This window comes from Prionailurus viverrinus, chromosome D4 (genome assembly GCF_022837055.1).
Source record: "Prionailurus viverrinus isolate Anna chromosome D4, UM_Priviv_1.0, whole genome shotgun sequence".
NCBI lineage: Eukaryota > Metazoa > Chordata > Mammalia > Carnivora > Felidae > Prionailurus > Prionailurus viverrinus.
In genome coordinates, this window is record NC_062573.1 from 81,277,171 (window position 1) to 81,289,858 (window position 12,688).

At 41.8% G+C, this 12,688-nt stretch overlaps 1 protein-coding gene across 5 annotated transcripts in view; it reads left to right on the forward strand.

Annotated features, from left to right (window-relative positions):
- Positions 1-12,688, forward strand: part of RCL1 (RNA terminal phosphate cyclase like 1) — a 97,950-nt gene that overhangs the window by 46,121 nt on the left and 39,141 nt on the right. For all 5 annotated transcript variants that reach the window (XR_007146429.1, XM_047830822.1, XM_047830820.1 and 2 more), the window contains 2 exons: positions 9,713-9,784; positions 12,102-12,277. Coding sequence is in view for 4 of the 5 variants with exons in the window: in XM_047830820.1 (XP_047686776.1) it covers positions 9,713-9,784; positions 12,102-12,277 (248 nt within the window). In the remaining variant the exon portion in view is untranslated. The remainder of the gene's footprint in view (positions 1-9,712; positions 9,785-12,101; positions 12,278-12,688) is intronic.

Here is a 12,688-nt window from a genome sequence, read left to right on the forward strand (position 1 = left end):
ATTACCACAAGGATTCCTCAAGTTGCCCTTTTTTCGTAGCCACGCTCATTTTTCCTCCTTGCCCCACCAACTTCTTAACCCTTAGCAATCGATAATCTGTTCTCCATTCCTATAATTTTGTCATTCAGAGAATGTTATATAAGTGAAATCATAGTAAGTAACCTTATGCAATTGACTTTTCACTCAGCATGATTCTCTGGAGATTTAAGTTTTTTTTGAATCAAGTTTGTTCCTTTTTATTGCTGAACAGTCTTCCATGGTATGAAAGTACCACAGTTTTTCTTAACCATCCACCTGTTGAAAGACATGTGGATTGTTACCAGTTTGGGGGCCATTCTGAGTAAGGCTGCTATAAACATTTGTGTACAGGGTTTTATGTGAACGTAAGTCTTTGCCTGGGATAAATGCCTGGGAGTGTAGTTGCTGGGTTGTGTGGTAGTTTGCATACTTAAACTGCCACATTGTTTTCCATTGTGGGTTTACCATTTTATATTCCCATCAGCAATGTGGGGTGTTTAGGTTCTGTACACCCTTGCCAGTATTTGGCATTGTCACTCTTTATTTTTTATTATTTTTCTTTTTTAATTATTTATTTTTCTTTTATTATTATTTTATTATTCAAACCCTAAAAGGTTTTAAAATGTGTTACTTTTTCTAAAATCAGCATCTTGATAACTTGGCTAAGCCTGTGCAGCTGGTGGCACTGAGGCCCCCTCCTGCCTCTGGCCCTGCAGACCAGCTGCAGAATCTGCTGGGCTCTTTCTGGATGACCTCCAAAGGTCATTGGCTGAGAGGCAGCAGTTTCAAGGTCATTGTCCTACCCCTTTCCCCATCAGAGGTCACATGTTGGAAAAGTCCCATCTTGACCACACTTTCTTGTAGAACTTGATGTTCTTGGATTTGGAGGGCGGGCTGCCGTTTCCTGGGTGGTGGCCACGGGTGGGTGATGCTGTTGATGTAGAGGCCACCGATGGCGTTCAGAAGGAAGAGGAACACCAGTGAGTGTAACCCGGTTTCAGAGGAGGATCACAAAACCCCGGAGCACCCCACCCCAGAAAAGGAGGAAAGAGACAAGGAAGGGGACAGAGCCCATGGTCCTTGCACACCTGGGATGCCATCGGGAGCTGCAGGGTGTGGCTGTTCAGGGCACAGGCAGTGCAGAAGCGCCACAGTCCAGAGAGGTGGCTGTCAGCCACAGCCGGTGGCCGTCGCAAGAGGAGCCGGATAGGGTACTCCACCAAGGACTGGGATGGGGGAGGGGGGGACGCCATGCCGCCTCTGGGCCTCGTGGTTCCCCAGGCTCGTCCTTGAAGCCTCCTGCCAGTGGGCTCCCGGTTTCTATTTTGGCCATCTTCATGGGTGTCTTCATGGGTGGGTGATAGGTGTAGTACTTGCTGTGCTCACTGCCTCCTTGGACGTCATTTCCTAGTAGGATTGTTTTGACCCTTAAGTTTTGAGAATTCTCTTTATGTGTTCTGGCCCTTTGTCAGATATGTGGACGGCTGATATTTTATCCCACTTTAGAGCTTGTCTTTTCATTCTCTCTCTCTCTTTTAAGTAGGCTCTATACCCAGTGTGGGGCTTGAACTCATGACCCTGACATCAGGAGGTGCTCGCTCCACCGACTGAGCCCGCCAGGCACCCCCAGTCTTGTCATTCTCTTATTTTGGGTATTTTGCAGAGCAAGATTTTACTTTTAATGTAATAGAATTTGTCAAATTTGTCTTTTATGGCTTGTGCTTTTGTTGTTGAAGCTAAGATCTCGTTGCCTAGCTCTAGATCCCAGAGATTTTTCATGTTCTGTTTTCTAAAGGTTTTATAATTTTACATTTGATTTTAGTACTAGGTTTAAAACTTAGGTTGAGGTTCTTTTTTTTTTTTTTTTGGTTTTATGGGTGTCCAGTTACTCCAACACCATTTGTTGAAAGGGCTATCTTTCTTCCATTGAATCACTTTTGTACCTTTGTAAAAAAATCAGTTGGGCACATTTGTGTGGTTCTGTTTCTGGGGCCTTAATCCGGTTCCACTGATTTATAGGTCTGTTCCTTGGCCAGTAGCACGTACTCTTGATTACTGTACCTGTCATCGTGTAGGCTGATCCCTCCAGCTTTACTCTTACTTTTTGTGATTTTATAAGGTATTCTGGTTCTTTTACCTTTCCATATAAATTTTAGAATGATCTTGTCTTATCTAAACACGAATCTTGTTAGGATTTTGACAGGACCCTTGTGTGGTTTTCAGTATATGAGTCCTATACACATTTTGTTAGATTTACACCTAAATATTTTACTTTTTTGAGCAGTTGTCAATGGTATGGTATTTTTAGTGTTGGTCTCCATCTATTCAATGCTAGTATATAGAAAATCAGTTCATTTTTCAGAAGATGTGTATCTTTTATCCTGTAACCTTGCGAAATTGTTAGCTCTGGGAGTCTTTTTGTAGTCTTTGGGATTTTTTTTTTTTAAGTTTATTTATTTTGAGAGGGAGAGTGTGTGTGTGTGTGTGCAAGCTGAGGAGGGGCAGAGAGAGAAGGAGAGAGTATCCCAGGCAGGCTCCATGCCATCAGCACAGAGCCCCTCTGCTCAGTCTTACAAACCATGAGATCATGACCTGAGCTGAAATCAAAAGTCAGACCTTTGACTGACAGAGCCACCCAGGCACCCCTTTTGGATTTTCTGTGTAAACAACCATGCCATCTGCAAATGGGAATAGTTTTATCTTTCTGAACTTCATGGCTTTATTTCCTTTTCCTTACTGCACTCGCTGAAACTTCTAGCACCATATTAAGTATGCAGTGAGAGCAAACTGCCTTGCCGTGTTCACTGTCTTAGGGGGAAAGCCTCCAGCGTTTGGCTGCTAAGTGTAATGTTAGCTGTGTGGGTTTTTTTTTTGTTATGTTTTGTTTTGTTTTGTTTTGAAGACGCTTTCCATGAAATTGAGACAGTTCCCTTCTATTCGTATTGTTCTAAGAGTTTATCATTATTATGAATGAGTGTTGTATTTTGTCAAATGCCTTTTCTACACCGATTGACGTGATTGTATTTTTCCTCCCAATGTGTTTGTAAAGAAAAGGACTACAACTGAAGAATTTATGTATAAATGGGAAACTTGGAAGGTCATAAAGCAGTATAAATCAGAGAATTAAATTTTCCTCTGTTAATTTTATTTCTTTTACAGGTTTTTGTATAAGCACCTGAAAGTATGGGACAAAAAAAGTAATCTTCAATGTTTGTTATTATAAATAAAACAGCAATAAAATTTTTTGTATCTATCTCCTAGCATACTTCTATTTCTGCAGGATAGAGTTCTAGATGTGGAATTGCTAGGCCAAAGACAATGCTTTCTTAAAATGTGGGGTCAAATCAAAGTATGTGAAATCCTCTTGCCTAATTGGTAAGCTAACTTTTCCCTCAGTTGTGATTTCTTCCTTGTATTGACACCTTCTGCATTTTTTTTTTTTTTTGGAGATGTATTTAATGGTATTTCTAGCATAGCAGATTAGAGAGATGATTGGATTTCTTTGCGTTTTTCATATTTTTTAAAGGTACTCTTTCTTTGAACTTGGTTTTTATTTTTTAAAAATGAACTTTTACCAAAGTGTACTACACATTAATAAAAGTGCAAAGATCATAAATATATAGCTTGGTGAATTATTACAAAGGGGATATACTCCCATAGCCATTATCCATGCCAAGAAATAAAACAGCAGCCCTGAGGGGCGCCTGGGTGGCGCAGTCGGTTAAGCGTCCGGCTTCAGCCAGGTCACGATCTCGCGGTCCGGGAGTTCGAGCCCCGCGTCGGGCTCTGGGCTGATGGCCCGGAGCCTGGAGCCTGTTTCCGATTCTGTGTCTCCCTCTCTCTCTGCCCCTCGCCCGTTCATGCTCTCTCTCTGTCCCAAAAATAAATAAACGTTGAAAAAAAAATTAAAAAAAAACCAAAAAACAAAAAACAGCAGCCCTGAGACCCCTCTCATGCTTGTTTTGTCACGTCATTTTCTCCACCTGCAGCGTAAGTAATAAACTGCCTTTTTGAGCCATAAATTAAATTTCTGAAATGTTAACCGTAATTTATATAAGTGGTCTTATAGAGTCTGTATTTTTTTTAAATTTTTTTTTTAATGTTTATTCATTTTTGAGAGACAGAGACACAGCATGAGCGGGGAAGGGGCAGAGAGACAGAGAGGGAGACACAGAATCTGAAGCAGGCTCCAGGCTCTGAACTGTCAGCACAGAGCCTGACGCGGGGCTCGAACTCACGAACTGTGAGATCGTGATCTGAGCCGAAGTTGGATGCTCAACTGACTGAGCCACCCAGGCACCCCGAGTCTGTATTTTTTGTGTATGTCTGGTTTCTTTGTTCTGTATCGTGTTTGTAAGATTCATCTTTGTTGTAGCAGCAGTAGTTGATTTTCATTGCTATAGCGTGCTATCACATTTTATGAATATGGCACAATTTTTGGCTTCTGTGTTAAAGTATTGCAAATAACTAGTTCCATTCTGTGACTTGTCTTTTCACACTTAGTGGGTTTTTTTGATGAGCAATAAGTACTATTAATGTCGCCCAGTCTATAAATCTTTCTCTGCCCTGTAAAGAAATCTTGGTCTACCCCAAGGCCAATGAAGATGTTCTCCTTGAACTTCTAAAGAGGGTTCTGTTTTTATCTGTAAAAGTCTGTTACAATAAATTCATTCTTCATACTTTTTAAAACAGAATTTTGCTGAAAAATAGATAGTGAATTTTAACAGATGCCTTTTTAGTAGTAGTTAAGCTAGTTACCTGATCCCCCCCCCCTCCATTTTTGTATTTAATCTTGTATTTAATAATGTCTTCTTTTTTTTTAAGTTTATTTATTTATTTTGAGAGAGAGAGCACGAGTGGGGGAAGGGCCTAGAGAGAAGGGGAGAGAGAGAGAGAGAGAGAGAGAGAGAGAGAGAGAGAGAGAGAGAGAGAGAGAGAGAATATCCCAAGCAGGCTCCACACTGTCAGTGCAGAGCTGTATGTGTGGCTCAACCCACAAACCTTGAGATCACGAGCTGAGCCAAAGTCAGATGCTTAACCGACTGAGCTATTCAGGTGCCCCTCATTTGTTCTCATTAAATGAAGTTAGTTTGGGGGCACCCAAACAGTTAAACATCTGACTTCAGCTCAGATCAGGATCTCATGGTCCGTGGGTTTGAGCCTCGCGTCGGGCTCTGCTGATAGCTCAGAGCCTGGAGCCTGCTTTGGAGCCTGCTTTGGATTCTGTCTCCCTCTCAGCTCTGCCCCTCCCCTGCTCACACTCTGCCTCTCACTCCCAGAAATGAATAAATGTTAAAAAAAAAAAAAAAAAAGATTAAAAAACATAAAAAATAAACAGAATAAATTAGTTTGTAATTTTTTATTTTGCATGTGATGCTCTTAACTGTTCTGTGATTGAAGCCATCTCTCTGTGCTTTTGTTGTTGTTATTCTTTGGAATACGTAATATAAGAATTATTTTCCTTTGAATGTCGGGAAAACATTTGCCAGCAACTTCATCAGTGATCTTTTTGATTTATTGATAAATTTTCTCCTTAGTTTTAGATGTCTCTTTCTGTTTATCTGTTTATCATCTTTTTACATAGCTATATTAATTTCAAATGTATCCATAGAGATTATAGTTTCTTTTTAATTATATTATTTTTTATTTCTGATTTTCTTAACTCACATTTTATTTCTTCTTACAGATGAATGAGACTATTGGTCTGTGTTGTATTTTTTAAATTAATTAATTGATTAATTTTTAAAGCAGGCTCCATGCTCAGTGTGGGGCTTGAACTCACAACCCTGAGATTAAGAGTGGCATGCTCTACTGACTGAGCCAGCCAGGTGCCCCTGTGTCGTATTTGTTAAAATGAATTAGCTTGATTTTTTTTTCTGCTATATTTTCCACTTTTAAAATCTTTTTGAGATTATTTTGTCATTTACTCTTTGGCTTGTAAATCTGTTCCGTATCTGAAATCTCAGTTCGTTTTTTCTCTTTTCCTTTTTTTCATACTATGTTTAGTATGGTAAACTTGTTTTTGGTAGACCTCTGTGTATTCTGATATAATTAATATTTCTGTTCAAAATATTTTATTATGTTGTGTAATTTTTTTCTGGACATATTGACAATTTAGGAAAGATGTTATATGCTTCAGTTAAAATATAATTTGTCACATAATGTATTACTACATATACATAGAATATGTATATTTTACACATAATGACTGTAGTATTTAGAAAGATCTTTCATAGGCTATTTAATGAAAGTGGTTTTGTTGGCTATTTAAATTGTGTCACAGTACCTTTATTTGTATTTTTTAATTTAAATTTTATGTATTTTAAAAAATATACGCATGGCATGAAATTCAGAGGGAACAAAAAGGGTTCATAAGATGGGCTTTTGTCTCTTTTTTATTTTTCCTTCCCTGTGAAGCTACCAGTGTTACTAGTTTGTTGTGTTTCTTTCCAGGGCTATTTTTTACATAAAGAAGCAAGTACGTATGTATGTTGTCCTCTTTCACACAAATGGCCATCAGCATCCAACTTTTTTTTCACTCAGCATACCATGCAGATGATTTATATCAGTATATAAGAAATCTCTTTAATTTTGATGCTATAGAGTGTTCTGATATATATCCTGTATGTATTTATATCTAACATATATGAATGTTATAAATAGATATAAATAAACATCCTTATTTGAGACATAGTTTGCCATTCTTAGGAGTGGGTCAGGCTGATGACTGCCACTGTTTTACAGAGTTACTGGCCCCTTAAAGAAGTGATGAGCTCACTTCCCTTAAGGAGGGGAGTGCATTAGGTATCAGAGGCAGTATTTAATGAATTCTGAGATTGAAGGTCATAATATAAATTTTTAACAAATGTTGACTATAGTAACATAACGTGCGTAAAACATAAAAGTGGTGCTTAAAAGGTTATACAATGAACACCTGTGTGACCCCATCCGCGTCAAGAAATGGAACATTGCTGACCTAGGGGGCCGGGCATCTTCCAGTAGAGACTCCCTTCTCTGCTGCTGCTGGCAGTCACTCTCCTGACCACTATGGTATTTGTGCCGATGGTCTTTATAGCTTTATCACCTAATCATGTATTCCCAAGCAGTGCAGTAAACTCGTGCCTATTTTTGGATGTTTTTCCCCAGTGTTTTTAGATACTTGAAACTGTACCCCCAAGAGCAGTCTTGAGGAGGAAGAGTCACAAAGGGTGTATGGGAAGTGAAAGGACAACGAATCCTCCACATCTTGCCTTAATGAAGTCTGCGGACTTCAGTCTTACTATTATTAGGTGAACTTGAGATCTTTCTCGTACCACGTGATGGAGCTATATCTTCGCTGTTGCCAGGATTCTGGAACTAGCTCTTGTGTTTGGTTCTTTGAAGTACTGTTTCTGAGTCACCTATTTGCTGTGACCAGGGGATGGTCCAGCCTGGAGGTCTCTCTACGTGCCCATTCTGTTCCTGCCTGTGCCCCTCTGCTGGGCGTTTTAAACTGTGTTGGTGCATAAGTGCTCCCGTGGATTGCAGAAGAAAAAAAAATTGAAAGTTAGGCTTTTTTTTTCATGTTCTTTTTTCTTTCCTAATCTGTAAGAGCTATGCAGTTTAATCTTGGACTTTATTCATGAATTCTTGTTCCTCAATCCCCTTTAGTCACCTCAAAAACTTGAGCAAATCAAGGTTTCCTTTTTTTGTGCAGAGCACGTGGCGTTTGCTAAAAATACAGGCAGAAAGTGGCGCTGTGGTCTTGATCATGCCCGATTTTTAAAACCAGAATATTCTAGGGGCGCCTGGGTGGCTCAGTTGGTCGAGCGTCCAACTTCAGCTCAGGTCATGATCTCGCAGTTGGTGCGTTCGAGCCCCATGTCAGGCTCCGTGCTGACAGTTCAGAGCCTGGAGCCCACTTCAGATTCTGTGTCTCCCTCTCTCTCTCTGCCCCTCCCCTGCTTATACTCACTCGCTCTCTCTCTCAAAAATAAATAAAACTGTAAAAACTTTAAGAACTCTATATAAAGAGGCCATAGAAATCATTTTGTAGTTGAGTTATTTTCAAACTTTGGGATGCTACCTGACACCACAACCAAGTACGCATACAGATATTTGTAAAGCATTAAGGTTTCACCAACAGTTAACTCCGTACAGTTAACTCTGACATTGTTTATTCTATTCTGGTTTCATTAAAAATGTTGATTGGGGACCCATTAAGTGGTCTGCAGGACTCTGCGGTAGGTCAGTGCCTACAGTTAAGAGGTACCGTGATTTTCTGGAGGAGGTGGTGGACTCGGGATTAAACGGAGTTCGGCAAAGTGGCGTCCCTGGTTAGTGTGGACCGTGGAGAAGGACAGGCTTGCCCTCAGCCCCCGGCTTCATCACTTGCTGGTCCTCATTCTCGGGCCCCAGCCTCCTATAAAATGGGAACAGCCCTCCCTGCCGTGGGGATTTGAGGATTAAATGAGAGAATGTCTGGCTGTAAGGCATGCTTTGATGCACACCTGCTGGAATTAGCCGTCGTTCCCTGTTCAGGGCTCCCCGGAGCCTCTCTGACTTCTAGCCCAGTGTTCTCGGTACGGATTGCAGCATCTACTGTGACGGGGGTGCGGGGGCAGCAATAAGTAACTGCACAGGTGGACGGGAATTGCTTAGCCTCTGGATCAGTTCAGGCGGCTGCTGGGGTCTGTGCTGGAAACTTCTGTTAGTGTATAGGGGGGTGCAGACTGCCTAAATCGCCAGGTGGTGGCCATGCCTTTGGTGCAGAAAAGTTAGTCTTCCTGTCCTTGTTCACGGGCACAGGTTGACGCCAGAGAGGGAGCGAGAGAGAACGAGTGTGTGTGTGACCCACTTACGGGAAGGCACAGGACTTACAGGAAGTGCTGTCCTGCCTGAGTCTTCATTCTACCTCCTCTCCTTTTTCACATTTAAAGTCCATTTCTTCCCCCTCTGCCCACCCCCCTTTTAAGTAATGCCCACTTTTTATGTTTTAGACGACAATCTGTCCGTAAAAGGAATTGAAGCAAATATGTACATCAAGATTTAAATAAGAAAGTTAAATTCGTACAATGTCCTACCATGAAGAGAAACCCATTCGTTAACGCGTGGTGGTTTTTCTTGCAGTCTTTTTTTCACGCATTAAAAAGGTGATGGTAATATTGTACATTCAAGTATGTGTGTAATGAAATGAAAAACTAAACTGGGGTGATAGCTCCAGGTGAGTAAGAGGCCTGATGAGGGGAGAGAAGGGACAGTGTTGAGTGGAGGAAACCGGGACCCCTTACTGCTTCGGAGACTGGAGGGTGGCCTGCACATTCATCTGCCCTCTCAGGTGGGGAACAAATACGAAATTGACTTTAAAACTCTTCCCTCCTTTCTGCTGCTTCTCCCTTGTTCGGCATGCACGCCTGAGGTCAGAAGAACAGGCCTTTATGGGTGTTAGGCTGCTGAAATTAATACCCCATTAGATGCAGGTAGAGTTGCTGTTTGTCGTGGAATATGAAAGCTGAATTGTTTCTCACAGTTCCACTAAACATAGATATGCCAGTCGGTGCTTTTCTGGTGCTTCGGTTTCCTCAGCCAGTGGTCCCGGCCCTGTCCTGACTCGAACCCGGGTGTGGTGCAGGGGTCACGGACCTTCCACTGCAGTTCCCGGATGAGACCTCTTCTCTGGAAACAGTGACCAGTCTGTGTTCTCTTTCCCCCACAGACTTTGAAGCCAGCTTCATAAGGCTGTTGGACAAAATAACGAATGGTTCTCGGATCGAAATAAACCAAACAGGTAAGCGCTCTCTCTTCCCATTCCTGAAAGCAGCCACATGTGCTGCTGACCCATTCCTCTACTTCTCGTGCCTCTTAACGGGATAAATATTCGGGTGGGAAGACCTGGCTTCCTGCCTGTGAGAAGTCGACTGGAGACGTGTGTCAGATCTGCCAGCGTGAGGGGCGCACCCTTGACTGAGAGAAGTTAGAGGGCTGAACGTTTCAGCTCAAGCAGGCACCGCCTCTGCTTCAGCAACAAAAGTACTTTACACCTAAAATCGATGTGCGGCTTTTCAAAGTCCGATTGTTTCTTTTGTCACAATAAAATTTTACAACAAAGTCTGTGAGATAGTTGAACACGCTGAATTTTATTTTATTTTCGTCTTTTAAAAGAAGCACGCACAAGCGTATGCAGAAGATGTGAAAATCCCTTCACCTGTTTCTTCTTCCAGCCCCTCCCCGAGGGGCCGCCGCGGTCACGGTCTGGGGCGTGTGCCCTGGTCTCCTTTCCACGCATTTGCTTGCACGGCACTTCCGTATCTGAGACCAGCGGGGTCATGCTCTTCGTGTTGTTCTGCAGCCAGCATTTTTTCGCTGTCACCGAGGTCTCCGAGAACTTTCCCTGCCAGGCATACGCAGATCTATCTCGATATTTCAGTGCACCTAGTAGAGTATTCTGGCGTGGGGATGCATGATCATTTATTTGATTGTTCCCTACTGATAAACATTTAGGTTCTTTTTAGCTGTTTGTTTGCTGTTAGAAACTCTTCTCGACCTTGTCAGGGAGACCATGGCAAACATCCTTTGGCCGGCTCCACGAGCTGTTCACCTTTGCACATGTATTCAGCAAAGGAAACCATGACCTTTCTCATGCATTGGCTCTCTTAAGAAAGAAGACCAGCTTGGCCTGATAAGTGGCCCTTGTGTCACAGGAGATTCAGCGGCCTGTAGCTGCATTCAGCCATGCCTTACGGAGAACAAGTTTCAGGCGTGAGACCTCAGGGGCTCATAGCAAGCTGTCTTTCCCTGAGTTCTCCTTGGCTTGTTTACTTGGAAATTGCTGGAGATTTTTAAAAAATTAAAAATTTTTAATATTGTTTTGCTGGAGATTTTTTTTCAGCAATTTTTATCGGTGAATCAGAGGGTGCGTAATTCTTTTCTAGTCCTCTCTTCAGCTCAAGTTGGGAAGTAAGACATTTTACATGATCCTGCTTCCACCTCATGTGCCCTGCGCCCACCAGCGTAGAAGCCTTCAATTCTGATAATCTGACCAATTTGTCACCCTGTTAATTTGCAGGCATAAACAGATTTGCAGAATTTAGTGGTTATGTATTTTTTTTTTTGTTTTTTTGTTTGTTTGTTTTGGCTTTTTGACCTAAAGGATTGGTTTTAGACTAATCTAAAATTTAATTTAGACTAACTGATGTAGACTCTTTCCCACTTTGATCAGAACATGATTCTGATTGTGATCATTGGGATTTTGGCTTTTAATTTGGTAAAACCTACATTTATTTTATGAACCTCTCAAGAGTGGCTTTCCTTGTGAGGGACTGAGCGTAAATCTCTTTCCTCTAATGTTAAATGTATTGGTAAATTATGCCAGGAGACACTGACAAAAGATTTTGAGCAGCAGCAATACCATGTTCAGCCATTTATGTCCTCCCCCCAAAATCTAGAATATTTTACTTTGCTTTTCCTCTAATACATACACCCAGTAAGAAACTTTTTGGATGATACGGATATGGGAAAGAGTGAACGAAGATAATAGAGTTTCCACCAAAGCTATTCAATAATTTTAGATCTTTCTATTTGTTGTTATTAAATTTAAAAAGAGCTACTATTAATGGAATTAAGTGCCATGAAGTACTTGCCTTCTCTAGGAATCCTGTTGATGAGTGCAGTTTCTGGGAAATCTCGTTTCAAGGGCCTGGAAAGAAGCTGGTTGCTGATGTGACGATTTCAGCACATCATTTGCAGAGCCCTCCACCAGCAGGCAGAGTGTGCTGTTGGAAGCCCATAGCGCCCGTTGGGATCTCTCCTCTGTGCCCTGCCACGACTTTGGCAATTCAGATGCTTAGGGAGGGGTTTAATTTATTACTGTTTATTAAATTACACTCACAGTTTATTATTGTTACAGGGGCTTGACAGTAATGAGTCAGCTTTTGGAAAAGTTAAGTGTGGGCTCTTAGGAATGGCATTTTGAACTTCTTGGATGCCCTTGTCAGAGTTTCCCCTTGGGACTCCCTGCTTTTGTTGCCTTTTTGACACTTCGTGTTTTTTGTTTTTTGGTTTTTTGTTTTTTCGGCTGAATGTGGCTCTTCCTCCTCCGGTATAAGGAACAACCTTGTATTACCAGCCTGGCCTCCTGTATGGCGGGTCCGTGGAACATGACTGTAGTGTCCTTCGCAGCATTGGCTACTACCTGGAGAGTCTTCTTTGCCTGGCTCCGTTTATGAAGCACCCGTTAAGAATTGTTCTGCGGGGAGTGACCAATGACCAGGTTGACCCTTCGGTGAGTAGTGAATAGTCTCGTCTCTTGTCACAGCCCAGCTTTTGAGAAGCAAGTTCCTGACAAAGCACAGGTTTTATTGTTGAGGGTCTCTGTTTTGTTATTTACCTTGAGATTTAGACATTAATCACCCCGGGAAGCTGACGAACCAAAATTTGCAATCATCAAATGCCGTGATGACTGTTAACATTCATCAAGGTGCCTTTTGCTGTCGTGTCTAAGAACCTTCAGAGCAGATGTGTGCAGTCTCATCATGGTTGACATGAAAAATGGCTCTGTTGGCTCCAGTGCTTGAGCGTGGAGTCTTCCTAAGGTCATGTGATGGCTGCGGCTGCAAGGCAGCAGACCAAAATTTCAGACAGAAAATGATAATATCTCCTTGGCATTGCTGTAGCATTATCTTGAGTTAACTCA